The sequence below is a fragment of the Anarhichas minor genome, unplaced genomic scaffold, assembly GCF_050575085.1.
Source record: "Anarhichas minor isolate MPS153535 unplaced genomic scaffold, ASM5057508v1 ptg000003l, whole genome shotgun sequence".
NCBI classification, from domain to species: Eukaryota; Metazoa; Chordata; class Actinopteri; order Perciformes; family Anarhichadidae; genus Anarhichas; species Anarhichas minor.
The window spans coordinates 16,301,809-16,327,945 of NW_027466449.1; the positions used below are offsets into that span (position 1 = coordinate 16,301,809).

The 26,137-nt window shown below is 45.7% G+C and overlaps 1 protein-coding gene across 2 annotated transcripts in view; it reads left to right on the forward strand.

The window, feature by feature from the left end:
* The first annotated feature begins 1,506 nt into the window (after positions 1 to 1,506).
* Positions 1,507 to 26,137, forward strand: part of LOC142958877 (protein bicaudal D homolog 2-like) — a 40,418-nt gene continuing 15,787 nt past the window's right edge. Inside the window, exons 1-3 of one of the 2 annotated variants that reach the window (XM_076099870.1) lie at positions 1,509 to 1,649; positions 1,763 to 2,036; positions 16,895 to 17,107. In XM_076099870.1, coding sequence (XP_075955985.1) covers positions 1,794 to 2,036; positions 16,895 to 17,107 — 456 coding nt within the window. In that variant the 5' untranslated portion in view covers positions 1,509 to 1,649; positions 1,763 to 1,793. Of the gene's footprint in view, positions 2,037 to 16,894; positions 17,108 to 26,137 lie in introns of both variants that reach the window. The other variant, XM_076099879.1, reaches the window with a different exon arrangement.

The window sequence follows — 26,137 nt, forward strand, 5'->3', positions numbered from 1 at the left end:
GCTCTATAAAGGGTGTGAGGGGGTTTGGGCTAATCCTGACTCCTCCTGGATTAGACGACTAATCTTGTTACCCTACATGCATAAAATAGAGCACCCACTCCTCAGCAAAAAGTCATACTACAGCCACGTCACTGTTGCCTTCTGCCGGACTGGTATGAGATACAATGATCCTCAATATATTCTGTCTGTTAATGCACATGTCGTTAGTTAAGACCTGTCCAACTGTCCGCCTAACCAGATTCCCCACATGTCTGAACTAGATGCATGTTGTGCATAAGCTCAAACTGATTTTGGATCTATGTCCTGAGAGAGTTCAGAGGATTTTCTGAAATGAACACACTGAAAGTCTCCTACTCTGCTGCTACAAATAGTGGGACCTCAGTGACGTATACAGCAAGTAGATCAGAAGTGATTAGCTTACACGACACCTTGCTAAAGCGGGTTAGGTTTAAGTTAGGGGTGAGAGATCAATCTGTGATGTTCAGGATTTGTGACTTCTGAGCCACAAGAAAAATATAAAAAATAAAACATGGACAACAAAAAAAGTAGAATAGATGTAAGTATAAACATGTAATATAAATATGAATATATATCAAAAAGTATATATGAACATAAACATATACAACAAGTAAGCCTATATAGGCCTGATACAAAACTATACAACAATTCATAGAAGCATATATTTAAGAACAGACAAGTTAATTCGTTTCATTTAAAGTAAAGTCATATAATAAATGTAATGAAAATAGGGAGAAAGGTGAAGGAACAAGTGTAACGTTGCCCTCTTTGATGAATATCATTAACGTTTTAAAAATGTCGCTGCAAGCTCGTTTAAGTGTAAATCAGGCCCTTTCATGTGCAGCCAAGAGGACAGAATGTGTGAATATGCAGTGCATTATTTTTGAAATTATAAATTCATTAACGTTTCCGACAGATGGCAGCAGATATGCATTTGGCGACCGCTACGCAGCAGCATATAGCCTGTCTGTTCGTTCTATTTCTATGATGACAAACGGCTGGGACGGAGATTTCCGTGTTCCACATAAGCAAAGAAGCAACGCCTGCTGGGAAATGAGTTCAGTTCCTGGTGTCGGCAAACCGTTTTGTTTGGCTTTACGTACTACGTGTACTACATTTCCCAACAAGCACTGCGGCCCTGCGTAGGAGCTGTCCCAGCTGGATGCGTAGCTCCAACTCATTTCAACAGACCGTTCAGCTGTTTCAAAAAAGCCGGTGTTGATGACATGCATTTAACGGAAGTTAATAGGTTGGGCCTTCAAAATAAAATAAGAGAGCTCTGACACTTCAATATTCTTTCATATACTATTGTCCACCCGTAAATGTATTCAGATTCTCATTTTATCAAGTAAGTAAAGCAAATTAAATCCACAACCACGCCCGCTCTAAAGCCTATTTCTTCACATATATTCGGAAATTAGTTTTAGTTTGAAATTAAGAACCGGAAGTTCTTTATCATATCTCTTGTCCTGGCTGTTGGTACTCCCTGCTCCGGCGCAATTGCTCCGACAAGCCCGGGGGAGAGGAGAAGGAAGCGCAGGAGCCTAACGATGGAGCAGTTTTAGGAGATAACGACGAGCTCCCCCGTCGTCATCTACATGACCAAAGAAAGAAGACCGGCAACCAGAAACGTAACCGTAACAATCATGCAATTTAAATACAGACGAATTTAAGCAACGCGCTTCATCTTCAAGGTTACTCCGCCTGAAGACGTCCCCGAACATCCTTCCCCTCCTTGTAACAGATCAGCTGGTTGATCGTCACCGGTACCGACCATGTCCGTGCAAGAGCAGGGCTACACCGACGCTATGCGGCTGATGGAGGCCGCGCCGCAGTGGGTGCTGCGGGCCGAGATCGAGCGTCTCTCCCGGGAGCTGAGTGAGACCACGAACGAGAAGATCCAGGCGGCGGAGTACGGACTGGTGGTGCTGGAGGAGAAGCAGCAGCTCAAACAGCAGTACGACGACCTGGAGATCGAGTACGAGACCGTGAGGCAGGAGGTCGACCAGCTGAAAGAGGTAGGCTGCATTTTAACATGACAGAATCAAAATATATTGTATTTATGTGCCCTACCCATCAACCCCAAAAACCCTGAACCTCAATTTGGGGCATGTACCCATTTGTTAGGGGCTACCAAACAATAATTATCATTGACCTTGTAGTTTTCTTTATTTTTTATGGTCTCATCACTACAGTATTCTATATATTGGATCGGTGTGCTGTGACATTTGGACAGGCATCAGCCGTAGAATAGCCATCTGTCTTTCATCCTACAAGGTCAAAAACTGCAGGCTGAGGAGGGGATGCTTCCTCTGCGGGCTGCCCCTCACCCCACCCCCTCTTCACTCGGGGTGTCCCCCATTGCACTGCCACCTTTGTATTTATTTATGCAGCCCCTACATGCCTCTTCTCAGAGACATTCCTCTCTGACTAGCTGGACCTAGGCCTGGTGTGTTTTCCACCCCCGCTCCTGTAATGAGTGGGCTCCAACGACTGTACGACTGTACAAATATGAACATTCGGATAGGCCTTCCTCTGTGAGCAGGAATTACTGGTTCAGTCCAAAGGGGAGGGAGCAGGTTTGAATTTTGAACCTTCCCGCGAGAGAGAGAGAGAGAGAGAGAGGGAGAGAGAGGGAGTGGAAAGAATGTTGAGAGTGACGGTTGAAGCTGGGCTCCAGAGTCAGATAAAGCAAGTCTGTTTTTCTGGACAGTGGCCGGACTTATTTCCCTGCTGCTGTTGCACATTGTGTCTAATTTTCTTCACCAGAGCAGCAGTTTGTCACTGTCTGACCTATGACTCTAAGAGTGACGTTAGGCAGACTGTCCTGCCAACGGCTGAAGCTTTTAACTCTTTCTGTGCCCACAAGTAGTCATATAAAAAATAGTCACGGCTTGTTCATGGTTGCTCACATCCTCCTTTTGAGATACGGGGATCTTCCTGTGTCTTCCCACCAAATGGCTGAGAAAGCTGAGGTCATGGTAAACCCCTTATTGCCTTGCCAGAAATCTGCTCACGGGCCCCCTTGGGTTGTTGTGTCAGTAGAAAGAGAAGCTGGATGTCAGCTCCCTGCTTGTCGCTCTTCTTCTCTCCGTCCTCCAGTGACTCGCTCTCTCTCTAGTCGTTGTTATTGTGTTTGGCAGGAAGGCTTCTCACTGCCACAGAGGAATGACAGCAAAAAGAAAGAATAGAAGAAACGCACTAAGAGTAACCAAACTAAAGCTAATAAAAACGAACGGGGACGTTTGAGAAGGTTTTTCAAGATATACCAGTAGAAGTCACTCTCATTGTGACTTCGTAGACTGTGGCGGATCTTTCTTTCTGCCTCATAATGAAACACAAACATCCATCTGTGTGTGTGTGTGTGCGGGCAGTAAACTCAGTTGTTTGCTCAAAGCTGTGGCAGAGGTTCTTTCTTTCGCCTCAGGGTTTGGGTTATACTGGTTGTAGATCACTGATCAGATCTTAACCTTTTTCAAAGACCATATCTTTGTTTCTTTATCCATCTACCCAACAACCCCCTCCCCCAACCCCAGCCTCTGTATGAAGGCCAGACGTGATGCTATCACAAGAGGAATACGAACACATTCTTCTGACATCCTACTCCACCTTCTCCTCACTGTCTGTAGAAGAGCAGTAGATGGTGAGGAGCAAACACAAGATAAGCTTCTGTTGAGTATAAGTTAATGCTAAACTCAGTGGGGACATTCCACTCAATGTCACAAACGTCTGTCATACATCACGCTTACAGTCTTCTTTTGAAGTAGGTAATCAAAATGACCAGCTGTTACCAATATAATAATATATAATACATTTATTTCAGTTCAGCCATGAATCCCGTGTTCTCTTTGGCATTGTTTGGCTGTCTAGACGGAGTGCTATATATATATTGTCTGGGTGATTTACACAGTAGCTCCACACTGGACCCTCTCCACTGACCCCTGACCTCTCCTCTCACTTACTGGTATGCACAAACACAGCGTAAAAAAATAATAAAAATTCCTCAGACTTATGTGTATTCCTTTTTAAAGGCCCACATACCGCTCTTTTGTCTCACGTTGGATGCAAACAGACAATCAGAAATCACTGTGACGGTTAGCAAACGTCCCCTGCCGTTTAATCAATCCTCACCCTCTCACCTACCCTTGAGCAGGGCACTTATACTCACTCACACACACACACTACTCTTGAGGATAGAGGAATTCTGTGCACTGCTGTTGCTTAGTAACGACACAGCTCTGTGCTGCTTCCTGGGTGTGTTTGCCGGTGGCTGCTTAGGGATCCTCTCACAGCTAGCTACAGTATATATATATATATATATATATATATACACACACACACACACACATGCCCATTGGCTGGAAGTAGCCATGTATTGGTTCATTCACCACATTAGTCTCCATCCATTATTTGCCGGTGCAGTGGCCTTTGTCACACTCGGGATGGACTGCTATCTCTATGTTGATGTCTCCCTGTCCTCATCCATCTTCTCCCTCGTTTACTCCACGTAAAAGAAGGTTCTGCTGACTGTTTTTAGTAATAGTCACCTTTTGTCTTGTAGCCAGTGTGCGAAATGATTCACACTCAAAAGCACAATTTGTGGGGTCTAAAATAAATATTTTTCACTTCGCAATTGTCACTAAAATGTCAGCAGTATTTATTTACAAATAGTAATACAGAAAAATATTATTGTGGCGTTTCCTCATACTGTAAGGTCTTCTTCTTCGGGTGGCGTCTTTGCAAACGGTCCACAATCCAACTATTTTGTTACCCCGTACAACATGAAAAGCAGTGGGCTTTTTTTTTTTTTCCTTCTCCGACATCTTGTTTATTGTTAAGACTCAAATAAAGACTCTGTACGCTGTGACTGAAGTCTCATAGATCTGCCGTGCATCAGTGTAAAGTGTGTATAGCCCAGTTGATTGCCTTGGCTTGCATCCATTGAATCTGTGTAGGACTGCAGCATAATGACACTGGAGCACTAGGTGTGGGGGGGGGGGGGGGGGAGACACCCCGATTGCCACCGGGTATTTCTCACACTGCTTGCGGCACACTGTCGGAGTCAGACGGAGAGATCCACCTGCTACACCGTTAAGACTTCATATGCAACATTTCCTCAACTGATTTTTGCCACACAGTTCATTAGCCTTAAGTCAACAGCTAATTAGTACACAATACGCTGTTCCCTCTTCAAACAGTGCTCTGATTCAGGCGTGCTGGCATTCATATCTTAGTGAAGATATGATAAGGCCGTGTGAACTTTTCCCCAGTAATAACGCAGTATAGTACAGACTCAGTCACAAGGTAGCTAGTGACATTATCTAGCAGTGTTATGGCGGAAGGCTGTGTTCCCTCAGCTGTTGTTGATATTCTTAAATTAAGCCAGTCACAGGTGGCATCATGGGCCACACCTCAACAGTTAATGCAGTTCTAATGAAAGGCGCCAGCTCCTGCATATCATCTGTGCTTGTATGGAGAACTTTGAAGGAGTAGGTACCTGTGGGGGGCTCAATGTTTAGACCCTCAGCCTTTCTCAGAGCTGTGTGAATGTATTAAGATAGAGATGTCGTCTTATATACAAAGACAACAGACCAATAGAGCACCACACAGTCCCTACTTTTTAGTTATTATTTTCTGATACTGATTCTTTGTTTCGGACTATCCAGACACTTAGAAAGTGGCACTTCAACAAAGACCTAGAGCTCCTCGGACCCTTGTTACGCAGAGTGTCCGTGGCCACGCTGAAGTCATTCAGACCTCGATCCTCTCCGGCAAACCTCCCGTCGGTGTAGCGGCGGCTGCGCACTGCGTTGCGGAATTCAACCAGACAATCGCAACCCTAAAATATTGTTAAGCTCAGTAAAACCTGGGTTCTCTGTGCTCGGCTCGCCGGCCCTTTGTGCCTCTGAGCCAACTGGGGTTACCCGGTCTTGGGTGTCACAGATGAAGAGAGGGTTAAAAGCCAGCAGAACACAGTGTGGGACAAAGGAGAGCGAGAGAGGCGTCCCATTGTGGTTCCATTTGAAAGGATTGGGCACTTTTGTCCCCCTTTGAAATGGCAGATCACTAAAGGATATATCCCAGTGTCCTTAAACAAAGATATCTGGTGTGACTCTAAGCCCTTTCTGTGCTGTTAAATGGGTTGGATGCTGATTGGATGTCAGTGGAAAATACAAGGACACAAAACCCATCTGGTCCCTTCATAAACTCATAAATAAAGTCAGTCTCATATTATTAGATTCTAATACCAAGCTATGTTTCATCAACAGCTGCTCCTATCTTACCTCATAATCTTTCCTTTTTTCTCACTTCAGCCATTCTTGTATCTTATTACAAACTCCCAGCCCGTTGTAATAGCTCTTTCAATCCACTGTACCCAATAATTGTCTTATTTTACTGGCTTTCAGTCTGTGTTCGGTTGGGTTTTTTGCCTCTATCTCTGACCTAGAATTAGCTAACCCTTTCAGTATTGTTTGGGTAATTATTTTACCAATAATGTCTTTTTTTGCTGGACGGCAAGTCTGCAGTTAAGGGGTAATCTTTTCTAAATGGCACTAAATAAAGTCCTAAATTCCCTTCCCCCTCGGCATAAGAGGATGAATCCCAGCCGCTATGCGCAGGGTTTACGGAGGTCTGGGAATCTGCCAGGCCCAGGCACACTCTGTAGCCTCCATAGCCAGGGACAGGTAGGGGCAGGTAGGCCTGGCACTCTGCTGTATGAATCTCAACCTCCAACGAGGATGTGCAGATTATTGTAAAGACCACCCACACGATCATCTAGCGGAGACATTTCCGCTGCAAAACTGTCCACACAGGCCGGTCCGTCCTCAGGATCCTCTCCCACCGAATAACGTTGCCTCCCGTGTCACAGAAGGACGACCATATGGTATCGCAACGTAATGAAAGAATCCTTCTGCCCGGTTTTAGGTAAAATGGCCCGCTGCTAATCCGTAATGATTTTAAGAGCTTTTGTCCTTAACTCCGATAAGCAGAATACCATCAGCACCCGTCCACAGTTCAAGCGGAGGCCACATTTATTCTGCAGCATTAGTGGAAGACTGTTTGAGTTGTTACAGGTCTCAATTGTTTGGGCCACTTGGAATGTTTTCAGTATAAAGAGTGGAGTGTTTGTGCAGTGTGTTTGCAGGACAAGAAAAAGGCATTGGTAAAGTCCTGCTTTAACAATGGGAGTCTTGGTATGCAGCCGTTTGTTGGTCGATAAGTTGTTGCCTATGGAGTGTAGCATTGTATCCGCCCAAGGGGGTGTTGTGTAATGTATTCAGTCACACTCGGAGACACTGCCTTCTGGTTGTAGTCAAAGCTATTAGGTAATCTGAATTGGGTCCATAAAATATAACCCAACCTTCAGCAGCAATGAAGTGGATGGTTTTATTTTCAGTATTTATGGCGCTTGATTCCTCATATTGCAAAGCCTCCACTTACATTTGTTAGATTTATACCTTTTGAAATACCCTTAGGTTGTATGGATTTCTTTAAAACAGTCACAGAAGTCAAGATTGCACATAAGGAAGCTGTACGGCAGCCCAGCAGGGTCATGATTCTTCCAATGTAATCCAATTACTGAAGACCAGGGCCAGATCCGGCAGGAGTCCATGCTAAAAGCAGAGGATGAGGTCATAGTAATACAACAGGGTTCACTCAGGGAATACACCAGTCTCCAGTTTCCCTTCGCCTGCACGGCATAATGACTGTAAACTCATATAAATCTGTCAACAAAGGAGCCAGTGTGCGTGCACGTGACGGAGCTAGATGTGTGTAAGAAATACACTTCTACTACTTATCCCATCCTACGTCCAGCTGTCTTTATTGTGTGGTTTCATTGTGTCTCTCATCCCAGTTTGTACTTCCACCAACTGGTTCAATCCAAACACTTCATTTTTAAGCCTATTTTTGATATTTAATGTGTTATTTTTGTATTAAATAGATGAGAAATATTATTTGTGTTTTTTTTTATGGCTAAAACAACACTAGCTGTTGTATTGGGTAAGTTTGCTCTACTTACTACCCTGTTGTAAAGCTAACTCTATTTCCCATGTTTGTTACATAATGTCTGAGATAGATTCTCTATTTTCCCATTTCAACCCGTGGTCCAGTTAGCCCGAGGCCCATGTACCGCTGTTCAGTTTAGTTAACGCCATCTTATCCAGTGCAAGGCCGGCTCATATGTATTTATATTGAGACACTGGTTCCTTATATAAACACATGAATCCGCTATTGGCATGTGGGCAGAGTACACGTGGCATGTGACACTGAGTCATTCCTTTATTAGTCTAGATTAAGTCCGTGGGTTGTATCCGAGTGCCCACAAACCTTCCTTATCTTTTGTGCAACATGATTGACACAGAAGGACACCCTCATATAAAACATGCATGTTTACGGCTTTTGGTTTCCCGCAACCATAAGGACTCTTACTGAGTCCAGGCGAAGCTCCACTCCATCAAATCTTTCTTCTTCCTTCTATTGAAATGAAGTCTGGTCTCGCCCCCCGCTCTGCATCCTGTTTACTTGTGAGGAGCTTGGCTTTTTATAGCAGATAGGAAGTGTATGAAAAACGTCTCTGTATCAGTCCGGATGTCTTTTTAGTGAATCAGAGGAAAGTCTGCTTTAGTAATCAGCAGACTTCACCAACATCCCAGATGCATTGGGAACTTTTTAAATACTGGTTAGAGGGGAATTTGCAAGTTTCCAATCCATAAAGTAATCTGATCCCTTCGTGCACATCAAGCATTCATTAAATCGTCCTTTTTTTAATGACATCATGAAACGTTGGTCCACGTTTGGCCATATTGTGAGACGCTTTACTTTCCCGGGCTTTGACAGACGAAGAGTAAATTGAGTCTTTTCCCTCGGCGGTGTTTTTATCCCCTTGAGTTGAATATAAACAATAGATATGAGATGGGGGTGCAACACTTATTAGAATATATGTATAGCAGGAATAAGCCTGTGGTTGCTATAAGTGGACAGATGGTGGGTGCCCAGTTCCCACCCACAGATACACCCACACTTGCACACATATGACTTGCCATATCCTCCAACTAAAGAGCCGTTTGGTGCCGTATGAAGAGATCAGGGATGAGATGCAGACGGATAGCATTCTCCGTTTACATGAGTTCATACTGATGAACTCATGGTCCCCTCATCTCAAACTATCTCCTAACTGGGCTCCCATCTCGACTACATTAATTGAACCAGAGGGCAGATTCCTTATTTCAATAGGCTATCTATTCAAACATCAGCAAACCCAATTTCAAAAGGGTCGTCCCTTCGCCCCGGGGGTCCTTTTTAACTTCAACACCCCAGTGGAATTGGAGAACAGGAGTATGTCACGTACAATCTATCTGCACTCCATACCCACTCCCCACTCCTCCTTCCCCAGGCTCCTATTGTAAATAGGCTAGTGGGTCCGGGTCCCCCCCCGTCGCAGTGTGTCGTACCCGAGTCTCATGGAGCCCACGCTTTGAAACCCTCCGGCACGGTTGAGCGGGGGAGTCACAGAGGGGGAGGAATTGGGAATAGAACCGGGGTAACGGGGAGGGGGCTTGCCTGTACAGCAATAACAACATTAGAGTTTGGGCTCAAAGAGAGGAGGGGCTTTAATTGGATGTGTGCCAGTCTCTCAGGGGTCCTTGAGAAATGGGGAAAGCAGCCAGAGAAAAGGGAGAGAGAGGTTTGGGATGGAGGGACACCGGGCAATGCCTGAGTTTCCTGTGGGAACCAGCTCACTCTTTTTGTTTTTTTTTAAATGGAGGATGAATAGGGGTTCCTCTATCAGCTGGCTTAATGAGTTTAAAGAGCCGGGACTTTAAATAGAGAATAACCAGCTGTCTACTTTCTTTCTGTACAAACAGCTTAATAAATATGTATCTCATGAAAGAGGAATGATGTTCAGGACTTATTAAAGGCATCGTGTTACACTTTCATCTCTTTTCATTAGCTTACTTGAATGCCCTGTTGTTAGAGAGATGTATGAGTATTGTACTGTTGACATGGAAGAATATAACTCATTGTCTAATGCAGACAATCATTTATTTGTGCAGCATGTGGTGTTTTACTATTGTATACACAGATATTATATGCACAGTAGCGGTGAGGCTATGAGACCCCCCCCCCCCCACACACACACACACACACCATTATTCACAAACCTGATACGGCCTCATATGGTCGGCTTGCCACCCTGACCTAAGAGTTAACCTCACTGGTAGAGAGAACGATGTGTGTGCACACAGTCACATACAGGATTTAATTACTGCACATGGGAGGGGGGGGGGGGTCATTAGTCTCTGTCTGGCCAGGAGCAAAAGGCAGGACCCGCCCAAGAGACCATCTTCTGGGTTTAGGAGGATGAACAGAGAGATGGGGAGATAACTTTAGCCTTGTTCTGTGAGTGGAGGAAAATTAGATCAGAAGTGATGAATAGTTGCATTGAAGTGGCGACATATGAGGAAAACCTCAGGAAGGAGGTTCTACAGTTGTCCCCCCCCATCCTGCCCATGCTTCATCCGGATTGATTAGACGTGTGTGGGCGCTAATGGATGAGTCTAGAATGATGGGGGGGACTGCATTAGGGTCTCATATACAACATTAATGTAATAAATGATTACTGTTGAGGTTAAATGGCGACAGGCTTTCTCCCATAACAAATAAATTCACCGTCTTTCACCTCCCCCCTTCTTCCTGCAAACACAACATTTTGGAGGAAAATGGAATTGTGTGTGTGTGTTCATATGTGTGCCCCAGCTGCAGCCCCAGCTGCCCCCCCCCCCCCCCCCCCCCGCTCCGTCATTTATGTCAATAACAGCGAGGGGCTGTTGGGCCGTGGAAGTCGTGCGTTAAAGCTCCACGGGGAGCCGTTTCCTCTGGGAGAATATGCTGAAATACGCACTCTGAATGGAGACTCTGTCTTATTCACTGCTTGTTTGCTACGACGTACGCTTTGGCCTGACGGCAAAGAGCAGAAACAAAAACAACAAATAATAAAAATACTTCAAAGTATGCAAGCTCTTTGTGCTAAAAGCAAATCTCAAATAGGAGAGGCATGGCACTCCGGTGGAGGAGGGAGGAGAGCAATCTGTGCTCTGAAACCGCCATCTGTGCTGGTGGGCTGCCTCTACCGGCCGCTGCTCGCTCTGTCACTGTAATTGGTGTGGTAACCATGGCGACGGCGGTTCCCCCTGCGGTGCGGGCGCGTGGACCTGAGAGATCTGATCCAGCCACACCGGGTCACACAGACAGGGGGTCAGACAGAGAGACAGACGGGCTCAGATAAGGCTGACTTTGCATTGCAAATGACTGAGGTTGTGAATGCCTTCAACTGGAGGCGGTATGGAACATTGATAAAGACCTCAAGAGTCCAGCTCAGATGGCTATATATATATATATATATATATATATATATATATATATATATATATATATATATATATATATATATATATATATATATATATATATACCCCCCCCCCGAGACACCGGCTTTTTCCTCCAGATTTAGCCCCCAGACAATGGGGCCCGACAAACAGATGCTTCCTTGTGATTAATTGACTGATTAAATACTGAAGACCCCGTAGTTCATCTCGCCCGTACAGACAGGTTCTCATGGCGTCCGAGAAGAGAGAAACAGTAACTCAAGTCGAGACGAGCCTTTCTCTGGAAACACTTAGAGCAGCTTTTTCTCTAAATGTTGACGGTGGAACTTGGTTTGTTTTTGGACTCGGCTTGTATTTCACTCATGAGTGGTGTGAAAAATGACTTTTTCTCATTACTCTACCTATTCTGTAGCATTTAGAAGCTGCGTTCGTCGTATGTATCATATCCACTGAAGGCTAAATAAACTGTGTGCGCTCACACTCGGGTTCTTTAGCCCACTGCCAGAGGCATAGTGACTGTTTTTCCCTGGTAATAACAGGAGCCAGCTCATGAACACCAACATTATATGGTGCCTTCAGGCTGACACAGACACTATAACCACAGCGGCCACAGCGGGCGACTGTGGCCAAGTGGATAGCAGGGCCATCCTTCAATCAGAGGGTCGGTGGTTCGATCCCCGGCTCCGGCTCTGCTAGTCGCATGTCGATGTGTCCTTGAGCAAGACACTTAACCCCAGAATTGCTCCCGTAGCTGTGCCTACGGTGTAGAAATAATATAGAATCTGAATTGTAAGTCGCTTTGGATAAAAGCGTCTGCTAAAATGACTGTAATGTAATGTAAACTATAATGGCAGTGGGCGGCTTGATTGTCTTCCCTTTGCAGGTGTTTCACTTTTTTTTACGAAGCGGGTATATGTTTCTCTCGCTCCCGTCTCTGACATATGATGAATATAGATCAGCATCATGTTTGAACACGAGGTCTGATCTGAGTTATTAATGCCGAGTCCAGATTAGTGGCCGATGTGAAGTCGGAATAAAATATGAAGTGTAGTTTTCCCCAGCGAGGTCTGATGAAAGCGCTAACTAGCGGGTAATCATTACAGCCTGATGTAAGCTGGGAGAACGTATGTACCACTGAGCTGCAGCCCAATTAGGCTGTTCTGATGCTTTTTTATTATGGTTGAGGACGACTTCTTCAGTGAGGCGTGTAAAGTGCCTCATGAGTCTGATTAGTACATCACTCATACGCTGTGTGTGTGTGTGTGTGTGTGTGCGCGGATCACATGTGTCTATCTTCTCCCAACAGCTCCGTCTCTTCTGGCATCCTCTGTTTTCTCTGTCCTGCAACTCAAGAGTTCCACAATCTGGCACAGCTGTGTTGTTGTGTTTTTCCAGAGGTTCACGCCCTTTCAGTCTTCTGATGAGAGTATAACGTTGAGCCGGTCCACTCGAGGCTATGGAAGTTATTCTTTTAAAGAAACATACATCTCGTAAAACTCACACGCGGTTGTTTTTTCTCTAACCTCTGCTTTCTCACACTCTCTGTAGTGTGCATTCCTTGCCTTCGGCGTGCCGTGCGTGTTGACACCACCAGTGTTGGTGGAACCCCGACGAGGCTTTGAACACTCGCTTCTTCCTCCGTTATCTCGGGAGCGAGAGCAAGCCTCAACACGGCAACACCAGGTGCTGCAGTACGGCTGACTGCAGGGCACGCTGGGAAAATTGGAAATGGGATGTGTGTATTTGTGTTGAGTGTGTGTGTGAAATTGGCCAGGCCTGTGTGTGTGTGTGAGTGTGTGTGTGTGTGAATAATAACCTAACGGCTCTGTGCTATGCAGTGAATCAATGTGGCTCTGTGCCAGGCAACAGCTAATACCTCTCCCTCCCTCCCTCCCTCCCTCCCATTTCTCTCACCTCTTTTTTTTTTTTTTTCTCCCCTCCTTCTTTCTCCTTCTGTTAGTTTGGCACATTTAATGACTCTCATACATCTAACTGTTACATATCCCAGTTTCTTCTACTTATTGTTGATCGACTCCTCTTTATATTTTTGCCATATTAAATCCCTGTTTTCCAAATTTAGAGTTGCTGATTTGGTGAGAAACTGTCAGTTCAAAACCAGCGGAGAGTTAATCATAACCTCCGAGGGATGTGAATCTCTCTTTTCAATTCCCATCCCACTGAAGAGTAAAGTCTGAAGTAAATAATTAGCTTCTCTGTTACTCATTACAGCGAGTGTCATTGGCTTTGGCATCACATGCACTGATCAACAACAAGCATACACAGCCACGTGACGCAGTCAGCATTCCTCACAGAAGCATGTTACACCGAACGCAGACACACAACACGGAGATCTAACGTGTCCTAATGAGGTACGGTGAGTGTAGAAGGTCACACGTTCCTTTTTATTTTCAGCAGTTGGTAACGGACAGCTAAATATAGAATCGGCGCATACCTCGAGGCGATCTGTCCCTTCTGCCTCGCTGGCTGCACAGCGGAGAGAGAGTCTCTGTTTATCGTCACCGACCGACTCCACGTGAGCTGTGATTCACGAGGCAGAGGAATCCATTCAGTGTGTGTGTGTGGTTTTTTATTTATTTGATTCTCTCTTCCTGCTCCTCCTCTCCTCAATGACAACTAACCCTGACCGGCCCCCAGTGTTGCATGGGGTCGACCCTGACTCTCTCTCTCTCTCTCCATCTGTATACGACTAACTAAACTGACCTAAGGGACATAGCGTTGTATTGTTCAGCATCGGTCACAGGCGGTCTTTGTCATGGCGCAAGAATGCTGCTGTAGAGGCGGAAAATCTCAGCTCAACATCTGCCCACTCCGGTCCACACGTCTCTCCAAACGCACCCTCGTATCACATTTCTGCACCGCGAGGTTGTGTCGTCTGGTGTTGCGCAGTAGTGCATGCCTGCTGTGACCTATGTGGCATCGTACAGCGAGATTACCATGTCAGCATTATCAAAATCCGTCGCGCTGTCTTTTTTTATATATATTTATATATATATATATATATATATATATATATATATATATATATATATATATATATATATATATATATATATATATATATATATATATATATATACATATACAGCCTAGCTTTACTTTATCAGATCCAGGCTGGGAGACCACGGGGGGACCGAAATAGAAACTTTAACAATGAGATGATTAGAGCAGAGACGGAAGAATCGGATCCAAATCCAGAGAGCGTCCTAATTGGGTTTTGGTCTTAAGGCAAAGGTTTCCAAGAGGACTACCTCGTATTGATTGAAATGCTCCTGGCCTCTGATTTAAATCCAGCCGTGTGCGTCTGCGTGAACTTGAATGTATCCAGTGGTTTTATTCTCCACCCCAGATCTTAGCTCTACCTGCTCCCTGATCTCGCTTCATGCCACAGAAACACCAAAAATAGAATTTTAGATTTGGTTTAATTGATCTCCACAAAGCCTCTGAGACTTGCACTATCGATCTGTTTGTGTCCTGTGCTCCTGACTCAGAGGATATCGAGGAACATGTGCAGGAGGGTGAACCCTGCGACCTATTATTGCCTCTGCGTTGACATCCTTCACCATGTAAGGTGTTGAACATTAGGAGCAGCGCTGTAACCTTTAGAGCCCAGCGTTTAGCATTCCCCCTCCCTATTACCGAACAGTGATCACATCGCTGTAAGATGTGATCACATCACCTTCTACTCAGCGGACTTTGCCTCCGAAAGACGGTCAGATTAGAGGACAGCACAGCGGTTATGCCATGTCCCAGCATGCTTTGAACACAAGCAGTCACGCTGTCGTAGCAACGTTTGTTTCGCTGAAAGATAAACCGACAGATAGCGGATCGAGTTCAACAACGCTGGCTGTAAAATAAAACTAATTACCAGAGAAACCAGTGTTTTGATAAAGGCTGTACCTAAAACAAGAACTGAAGGCATAGCAACCACATCCTTCCTTAAACTGGTCTGCATCCATGCACCCATTAAGAGTCTTTATTTATACCTTTAAAGTGGGCATGTGTTGATCCTATGACCAGGGTAGTCAGAGCATCTGCTGTGCTGTGAGCAATGTATGAGGAAGTGATGAAAACCATACTGATAGAACTAAGATCAGAGGTGTTTTTCTAAATTGCACTCAATCACATGATGCTTTTGATTAGTGGTAATGTACTTTGATCTCCACATGGCAGCCCTGCGTATGAAGACCAGCCCAGCAGGGTGTCTGGCCTCAGCCCGTCAGACAAGCACTCATCTGGAATCTGGGATAAAACTCTTGAATTATTGACTTCTCCTCATATAGCATCGTTATGTTAGCCCCGGCCCTCTGACAGTAAATCCAGTCCAGACAGCCTTTGATTAGCTATACAAGAGATTAATAATCCACGCTCTAATGTAAAAAATAACTGCAACATATGGCAAGCTAAAGATGAATTATGAATTGGGTGTGCAGCTCACTGTGGGATTACCGGCGTGGTCGCGTGCGGCCCCTAGCTCCCCTCCCCTAAAAGTAGCCCAAACCCACGCTTGGGGAGTTGGGATTAAAGGCCGTGGGTCACAGGGGTTTGGCTCGGGGCTCTACTGTTTGAAGGACAGTCCTCTCGGATTGGATTGATTGGAGTCTCTTCGATATCCACCGTACATCAAGATGATAATGATGGGATTCCCCTGCTTTCTGATTGGGTTAATCCTGTCTATGACTTTCTAATCAAATACAGCCTCCTGCTGTTTTTTGGAGAGGAGGGAGGTGTTTGGGAAGGTATGAGGAGAGCTATTGAACAGATACTCTTGTCTACAGTTACTGACATTAGTTGTTTATTGACAGACACTTTGGCTGTCGATAAGCATCAATATGAACCTTGGCTTTAAGATTATTAAAGCACGTCTTAGTCATTAGGACACCGTGATTACTACACATGTATGTCCAGCGTGTGTTGCACTTTTATCCTAAATTCGGGTCATACTAAACAAGGTCAGATTCAGCGCCTCAGGTGACTTCAGATTAACGCCCGCTTGGATCACTGGTGGTTACAGGAATGGAGATCCAAAATCTGTAATCAGGGAGATGATTATTTGGTGACGGCAGAGAGTAGGAGAGTATAGCCTAACCTAGATTCTGCTGCAGTTTAGGTCTCGCTCTCCCGTCTCTCCCTGTCTGTCTCTGTTCATTATTTGCTGCATGGCAGGCCATTTATAAATTAAGGTCAGAGTTAAGGCGGCACTATTTATAGTGAAACTATCTGCACAAACTACACGACTGATCCCGGCCCTCTTTAGCTGAGAATATTCCCAGCAGCAGATATGTCCGTAGAGATTAGTGTCACTTTAATCACAAAGCAAACTTTTGTCGGTTACAGTTCTTCTTCATCCTCTGATTTGCATATATAATTTTATAGTATCAACAGTGAATTAAACACATAACCTCCCATATTTCTCAAAACTATAGCGTCTGAATAACAACTCTTTTCCTCCTTTATTGTGTCTCCAGGCCTTCGGACAAGCCTACTCCAACCACAGGAAGGTGGCAGCGGATGGGGAGAGCCGTGAGGAGTCTCTCATCCAGGAGTCGGCCTGTAAGGAGGCCTACTACGAGCAGAGGGTCCTGGAGCTGCAGGCGGAGCTCCGCCAGGTGCGCAACATCCTCACCAATACCCAGTCTGAGAACGAACGCCTGAACACCATCTCCCAGGACATGAGAGAGGTAAGAGTCGTGCATACGCAACCAGAATCAGAGCACAATTATTCCACAATGTAATCTGCAGTTCAGTCAGCTGGATATGTGTCATAAGAAGCTACTAATGCACACTGCACACGTGATGTGTGAGAGGTCAACAAGAGGACTGGGTAAAGTCCTCTCTAAGAGTCTTACTGTTCATCAGAAGACGCTGTTTCCTGGTGGTTCTTTTTTCCTGCGTCAATACTTTGAAATTGAACTCACTTCCCAGTTGAAGCAGAGGGGGTCTGCTGCTGTTTGCCTGCAGCTGTTGAGAACAACGGATGTGTTTGTTGTTTTTTAGGTCTGAAGCTGCAGAAAACATAACGGATATTAATCACTGATCAATCTCAAGCCCTGTGTAGTTGAGCCCAGGAGGAAACTGCAGCTCATATAGATATATAGATGTATATAGATATATATATATATATATGTGTGTTTTTTCTTTAGTGCTGCATAATTACTGCAGCTGCCTTCATTCACCTCTGATACTTTGACGATTGCTGCCCAGGCCTGTACTATTCAGGGTGTAACTGCAGAGTCCACAACTGTTGTGTTCCTGACATGCTAAGACAAGACTAACCGCACTGTAATGACTTCAGAGACCAGGCAGATCGAAGCGACACCTTGCCTTCCAGCCTCATGCGATACGCTCCGCTCCTATTGTGATGCAGGGCGGAGTCATAATTACAGATGGATGAAAAACACAGGTTCCATGGGAAACATGCTCTGATGCAAAAGATGGCACGACTCCACCCGAATAATGAATCAGTTAATATCTTCAATTTGTGTGAACTGTTGAATGACGGCTGTGGCGTTGGTGACATGCCTCATTATAACAACTCCTCCTCAAACCAGCCTTTTATTAACTGAACAAGCCGTGTCTAAATCTGAGCATATAGCCTTCACAGATTCCAGCAAACATTTCTCATATTCTCTCCTAAGCTTCCCTGACTATCACAATGCTGACCTTTTTATTGTCTGCGCCCCACATTGGACAATGTCTGACCCGTTCACTGCTGCCATTTACATATACTCACAGCTAATTGACCTCATTAGAAGAGACGGGGTTGCAGCGCGGTGCAGAGGCGTGCGAAGATGCATGTGCGATTTTGCATTAACAGGAGAGCCGTACAGGTTGAAACGGACTGAGAAATGTGCGAAGCTTTGAAGAAGCCTGTTTGACGGAAAGAGAGAGAGAGACGTGAAAGGATGAAAAGAGCCTCTCACCTTCAGAAGTGCTTCTTTGGCCCACGCTCCCTCGACAGCCGTGTACCAGCTGGAATACTAAAGACGGCGTAGCAGCTCTGAAGTCGCAGCTTGTTTTGAGGAGGTGGGCTGTGTGAGAAGAGAAGGAACAGACAACTCTTGTTCAATGTAACTTGATTTATTTGACGCGTCTCTAGGTAGGTGCATCACGTACAGGAAGGAGCTCAACCGCATGTTGGTGCTGAAACACCGGTATTGTTACCCGTTCCGTGCATCCCTCTCCACCCATGCACCAAATAGGCCCATGTGCTTCTGTGCTTCACATTCTGCATCATGACAGTCAGCCCTCCTCTCTGTATAATGCTCCCACTAGTCAAACCCATCAGTATTCCAAATCGTCCTGTGTTTGTGCAAAGCAGATTTAGCTGAGTCCTCTGTTTTGCAGGTCAAGTTGGTAATTCCAGTGTAATTCTGGGGTGGGGGGGTTAAAAGAGGGCTCCCCTTCGGAGTGAGTCTAAAATCTTTGGCAGGCAGCTGCAGGGACCGCTGCTGTTTACCGTGAGTCACTGCTTGAGACAGATGTCAGCAGCTTTTTTTTTTTACTACGATTAGTGAGAAAGACTTAAAAAAGGCATGTCCCTCAAAACGACTTAAGTTTCGGAAAGCTCTATATTCTGCTATAATTAGGTCAACTGCTACTCAGCTCTTAGTCTAAGTTGGTATAATTTGGGCATAATGTGCCTCACCAGTATAAACCTTAACTACCTGCAGTCGTTCCAAGAGTTAACTTAAACATTATTACTTAAGATATTATGCCTCTTAAATCTCCTAATATTATTTAGAAAAATGAGTACAGTGTTTCTCGCATGTCTGATCTACAGCTTCGGTGCAGCTGGTGGTCTGCATGATGGCTTTTCTGCCGGTACCATTCCCATTATAAACACCCTGATGCGGCAGTCGGCTCTAATTGGCAGGATAAAAGGGGCCGGAGTGTAAATTGGCCCATGTATGGAAGATAATGACACCCTTCTAATGGTACTTCTGTGGGTGCTAGGAGGAGGGTGTGTGTGGCAGGCAAATGGAGGGAGCCTGGGCACTGAAGCTGGCATTGTGACCAGACTGACAGGTCTGAAAAGAGGCCTTTGTCTCCCGGGTTTCAAATTAGCCTAAATAGCCCAGGCAGGGAGAGAAGGAGAGGAGGGGAGGGGGCACTAGGAGTTCTAAAATCCGTTGGAGAAGGAAAAAGGCTTAATGAGAGTAAACTCGGCACCAGTGGTGGACCGGGCTGCTATTCTGGGACAGCCTGGCTAATCATATTGGGTCAGGAGGTTGATTAGATGACTCAATTTGATCAGGGAATGCTACTGACAGTTGGGCAGTAACTGTTGCCTTTTGTTTGTGGCTGAAATTGGGGGATTTGTTTTTCTGCTCCTGTACATCTACAAGGTTCCTCTGGAAAGAGCTTCCTAGCACAGCTGAAAGAAGGCTTACAAACGTGTCCCTCTGTGTGTGTTGTTCACAAAGTCATCACGAGATGATGTCATTATTCTACAGATCTGGAGGCTTCGGTGTAAAACAGCGCTCGTCTTTGTAGTTGGCCCGTTCATTCACAACCATTTAGTTACAGCGCTTCAGCTGGGCACCGACATCACGTTCAATCCTGCCAGGCAGTGTTTCCATGCCAGAGACTCGAATGTCAGCCCCGAGCGCCGATAAGACACATTTCACTGCTACGCTGCAGTCTACAGGATTAAACCTCCACAAAGAGCCAGTAACGTTGTAAGGAGGCGCACTCTAATAGGCATGACTTCATTAAATTCAATCGCATGTCTTGAGAGGAATGTGCCTACAGTGACGGCTGCCACTATCCTTGCAGAATGGGAATCCCCATTGCCTGCCTCTTTTAGGAAATTATCAAAGCAGAGCCAAAGATAAAAACACTCATAAAAAATGTAATGGATTTCCACCTCAGCATCACCACATGATTGCTTGCAGTACTTCCTATCTACATGTGCATCACTCAGGATGCTGTGCTGCTGCCACTGTAACCGTTGTCATCCTGAAGTGATTCGCTTACGCGGACCATTTTCCATACAAAGACGTAAATTATGATGTAGTGCTGTTTGTCAATCACCATTATGTGCAGGCCATTCAAATGTTAAACATGATTGGTTTTTCCACCTCATTGACACGGATCGACGGAGCTGTCGGGCTTTCCCCTTAATTTAAGTGCTGCATCGACTGGCCTGATTAAACAACTGACGGAGAAGTGAGGCGGTCGAGAGATGGGGGGGGGCATCTGCATTAATGGGATGAGTTCAAGAGGTCGGAGGAGGGCAGAAGTGTAAAGCTCATTGAGAGGAAGGCCTCTGTATTTATTGCAATCAGAAGAAATGAGAGTGCACGGCTGCAGGTTTTCAGTGGAGCAGATCGACATGAGAGCAGGATTTTTAGTCGTCACGTCAGTGTTCACAGCATAGAAATAAAGTAGACGTAGAACGGACATTTCCATTTCTAGAGGTCCTTACGTCTCACTTTCAGCTGCTCCCGAGAAGGAGAAGCTAACTAGCCAGTCCGCTCTCTTCCCGGTGAGCTGCGACAACACTTTACAGCTCCACTGACATGTGTTGCCCCCAAAACAACAAACAGCAATCGACATTTTCTTGTCTTACTCGTCAAAATGACCCCGGTAAACGGTCCGATGTCCATTCTACTCCTATTCTATTTCTATGTCTGACACGTTACCTTGATTATTGAAAGGTCAGAGTTGAGCGGTAAAGAGATCCAAGGACGGTTGCTCTTTGTTCCCTGGTATCATGGTCTGACGTGAGGCTAATGTAACAGGACTCCTAGAGGGCTCTGGGGTGTTGATGTCGACTGCCTTATTATTCCTTGTGACATTAATGCCAAGACAGATCACCTCCTGTCATGTGCTGGTTGGAGGGGGTGGGCAGTAAGAAAAGACAAACAGAAAAGGTTGAAAAATTGGTCTCTGAGGAAAAAGACGGCAGAGGAACATGGCAAGAAGAGCGAGGTGTGAAAACTCAGACACGTGCCGCTTCGGTTTCCATTTTTGCACCAGTCTTTGAGTGACCCACAAATGACTACAGCCTCCAGATGTTTTGCAGGTTATCTGAGCACAGCACCCAACATCACCTAATCTCACTTCCACCCCAGCTAGCCGCCTCATGAGTGGCACGTCTCACAGATTGATGGCTATTTTTGTCCCTTAAGAGCGGTGCGTCTCTAAAATACATTTAGAAGACGTGCCATTGATCCCTAATAATGTTTGTCCTCTGGGATCGGCTGTAAGGAAGCTCTGACAGTGTGTCGATCTTGATTTAAGCCCCCGGCTCACAGCACCAAAGAGGTTTCCCCGTGCCGGATCAATGGATCCTAATAAATCAACCACAAACACACAAACAGGCCTACACATTCACTCCAGCTAATGGGTGTGCATATTCTCACGTGCACATCTCTCCACTTTCATCTAAACAACCTCAAAATCTCTAATTCGCTGTTGAGTGCATGCAGGCACATTTTCGCCCTGTGGGCTCTTCAACAGTGACACGCTGGACAAAGTACCATCAGCCAGGCGCCCACAAGGCTCCTTTCATTTTCACTTTTTAATTGTCTCATTGAAAAGTGTGACCCTGACTTGTGTTTTGTCTCCGTAATGGGGTCTGGGTGGGCTGAAGAGAATGACAATCGCTTGCAGCGAAGAAGAGGATAAAAGCAGATCTGCTTTCAGCCACATTCTCAACTCGTGACAGTAGCGATAGGCCCCTGAGCGTCATTATTCCTTTGCTCTGTCTAAACCTACACTGGGGGAGGGGTTGAGCTGTGGCGCATCTGCGATTCATTTCTCGTCTCTCCTGAAGGTGATCCTGCGATGTTCTCGGCTCCGTAGAGTTAGATTTAACTCATGCTGACATGACCTTGACTGCTGCAGAGCCTACAGGACATTGAAAGTTTTTTGTCATCAGTTTACTGAAGAGCCCGAAGTGCTCAGTGGAGCACAATATCACCAGAGATCTACAAGCGGAAGGGAACATGGCCGTCCCTATATCTGATACAGATATGATGGAACTAAAGCTCCATAGGAGGAAGGAATTCAACTGTGACTGATACATGGCCTCTAAAACCACACTGACACATGCGGAGGAGAGGAGAGGAGAGGAGAGGGGAGGAGAGGAGAGGGGGGAGAGAGGAGAGGGTTGGAAAAATGAGAGCAGAATTGTTGGTGGAAAAAGCAAAATGGAGGTCAGTGGTTTTAGAAAGAGAAGCCGAGAAAGTGGGTTAGAAAAAGAAGCAGTATTGACCTGCTCTTGGTATCATTCCATTTGGGAACCCCTCTGCACTCTGCAATATCCATCCATCCATCCATTTTCCACCGCTTATCCGGGGTCGGGTCGCGGTGGCAGCAGGCCAAGCAGGCCGACCCAGACCTCCCTCTCACCGGCAACATGTTCCAGCTCATTCTGGGGGATCCCGAGGCGTTCCCAGGCTTACAATAGTTTGTAGAAATCCAGTGCATGTGCATTTTACTGAAGTGCAAAGTGGGATGGAGAGTGAAAACGAGGTCAGTGGAGTGAGAGTGCGAGAGAGAAAAGAAAAACAAGATAAAACTACAGTTACATTTAGCCTGTCTGTGCTGTCACATCAATAATACAGACTTGGGCAGCACTTTCGAGGGAACCAAACCAGGGAGTAAAAAGCTAGTATGGATTAGCAGAAATCCATATTTACAAAAACTCTCTGGAGTTATTAAGAACTGAGCGAAGCCTTCAACACAGCATTAAAACATTCCTAATCTACACTCCAGTTAAGCCTGAAACTTTGCCACCGTGGCTTACTGAGCGACGGAGCGGTTTCCCGCTGAAGTCGAGGTTATAGCGGCTCAAACACGTTGAGACATTACTCTGAGCTTTATGGATTTAAGCAGGCTCAACCCCACTGGGCTGTCAGAAGCAGTTTAATGGCGAAAAAGAAAGCTTTGGAGTTGAAAGTGGTAGATTTCAAACAGTGCATTTGGAAGAAGCTCTGACCGACAGAAATGTGTGCTGCTCTTGTGACATCTTGCAGCACTGTATGAACATAGAGAGGGTTCATTGGAGCAAAAGATAGTGTGCTTTATCATGCGTGCACACATGCATGCACTGCCCCTCACTGTGCCTTTAAACATCTAATGTATGTTTATGGTATTCCTGAACAACCCACCCACTTTGCATGGAAGTGACACATTTGTCTGCGTGTGTGTGGGCGGATTCAAGCAGCTGTTAAGACGTCACCTGTAGTGACAGCAGGCGGGGGGAAGGGGGGGGTCCTCACTAACCACACACAGGCCCACGCTCATTAAAAGGCTCCCCACACCCCAGTCTCTAAACAGCCACACACACACTCACACAAATACCACAATATATTTCAAACATTCCCAGGAGAGGTGTGCGCTCCTCGTGATTAAATGCTGTTTGCCCTTTATAGCAGGGGGGGGGGGGGGGGGGATGCACATGGCCACCGCAAACCCTGATGAGTTTACTCAAATCAGCTTCCGTCAAACAGCGGCTCGGTGTAAACCCACCCCCGGTCTCTGAGGGGCTCAGTGCAGCAGAGGACGTGGAAGCGAGGTGAAAGGTCAAGGCCCCGTTATGCATCGTAATCAGATTGGAGGAGGATGATAATCGGGTTCAGCGGTGGCCTGTATTCATCGGCACCGGACGGCACTGAGCCTCCAGCTGAGGCACATCACCCTGGCCAGGAAAAGACTCCAACAACCAGCTGGCACAGCTTTGTGGAGTCAAAAACAAGAGATTACTAGTGTGGACGATTATGCTGATGTTCTTAATAAAATAGTTGTATATGTAGTTTGATAGTCCAAAGCATACAACTGGGATATCTGAATCTATTCATGGTTTGACTGATTCCAGCTCTTTTTTTTTTCTTTGCTTTAATTCACATTTCTCTCAGAAGTCAGGACCACTGCACGGAGGCTTAGCGGTAGGACTGATCAGTATTGTAAGCTCATGCATTATGCAGTAATGCACCAACACCAGGGCTTTCACACAGCAAACGCCCACGCTCATTAGACATGCGCAGAGAAACCCAGATGAATATTAATGCACCTTCAAACGTCAACTCGCCTCTACACACAGTGATTAATTATTACACAGAGCAAACGAGGAGCGTGTACTCTTCATCAGCGGGGATCCAGCAGCAGCATGTTTGTCAGTGAAGTCCTCCCTCAGTAAGCCAAATAAGCGATAAATCAAATTATAGAGTAACAATAACAAATTGTTTATGGTTGCATGAGTCTCCAGAGTCACATTAGGTAGAGAGCGTGGTTATTAATAAACCTGTTGGTTATTAATAAAGCTGTATTACTATTTATACTATACTCAGTTGTGAATAGTGTGTGACTAGGAAGTTGTCTTTAAAGATACACAGCGTGTAGTTAGTTTCAGGCGATTATACTCTGATGAAAACAAAGTTATGAATATTAGATTCTATTTCTGCCAATAGATCCCACGAAATGCTGCACACTGTCTTTAATGGGGTCTGAGCACGTCACCGTTGAGGGGATCGAACTTGTGGCCCTTCTAGTTGTTAAAAGCTGTTTCTAGCCATCAGGATACACGTCGCCACCAGCTTATCGCCCGCTCTCTTTCAATAAGTAACAACACTGAAATTAATATACGTCTGCAAAGCGAAAGCCTCTCAGGGTTGACTTCCTGTGGTCGTTGAAGCGGTCCGAGAGCAGGGGTTGTGATGCGGCCCGGCCTCGTGGTCACAGCGTGAGAGGAAGGGGCCACCTGGCACGGGATTGGGAGGCTAATTGTCCCGCTGGTGTGAGGTTCTATTTGCCAACTCTCCTGAGAGGAAGACGCACATCACACACACTTACACAGCCACAAACACACACATGCAAATCCTAACCACACTGTAGATACAGAGACTGTTGTTCTTCTCTTGCTGCCTCGCACACGTAAATATTCTGCACTTTGCAGGAGGTGACGATGCTGACTCTGTGTGTGTTTCATCAAATCCACGCAGACGTGGTCATGAGGACACAGGGGGCTCCGGGGGGGGGGCGATCAGATCCTTCAGCCTGTGCCGGGGGAAGTGGGGGAAGGGTCTCTCTTATGTCTCTTACCTCTCCTACCTTTTATATAATTAATGGTGCCTTTCCTGAGGAGCAAGAGAGAGCCAGCTGCACTTACAGTACACACAAGATTGAGAGTTTCTTTGGTCAAGGACAGAACACACTCAAAATATCAGCACATATTAACTGAGTTAGAATTTTTTTCCAATTAAAATCCAGACGCTTTTTGCATTACCTCTGATTTCCACAATTTGCACTGATCAGTCCTTGTATCCGTCTGTATAGAGACACCAAGCCCGATCTGACTCCTCAATAGAAAATTAGACCAGTAGAGTGGTTCCCGGCCGTTGAATGCCTTTCAGCATGAGAGAGAGATAAGTAGGCTTCAGTCTCTGCGGTGCCATCGGAGCTGGCAGGCTGGCACACTTGTGGCCCACTGCCCAGAGGGACACCTGGCACCTCCCTCTCAACACGAACAGGCGCACACACACACGCTCACACTCACACTCACACACCCACACACGACTGGTTTGGGCAGATGGGAGCCCATTCTTATCCAGCAAGATTTAGAGCGTTAACGAGCCAATGTGACACTAACTGTTAAATTAAAGCAACGATATCCCATCAATCGCCGTCTCTCCCACACTCGGTCAAACCAGATTGAAGTAGTGGTCACTGACAACTCTTCCTCTTCTCCCTCCCTCTTCCTC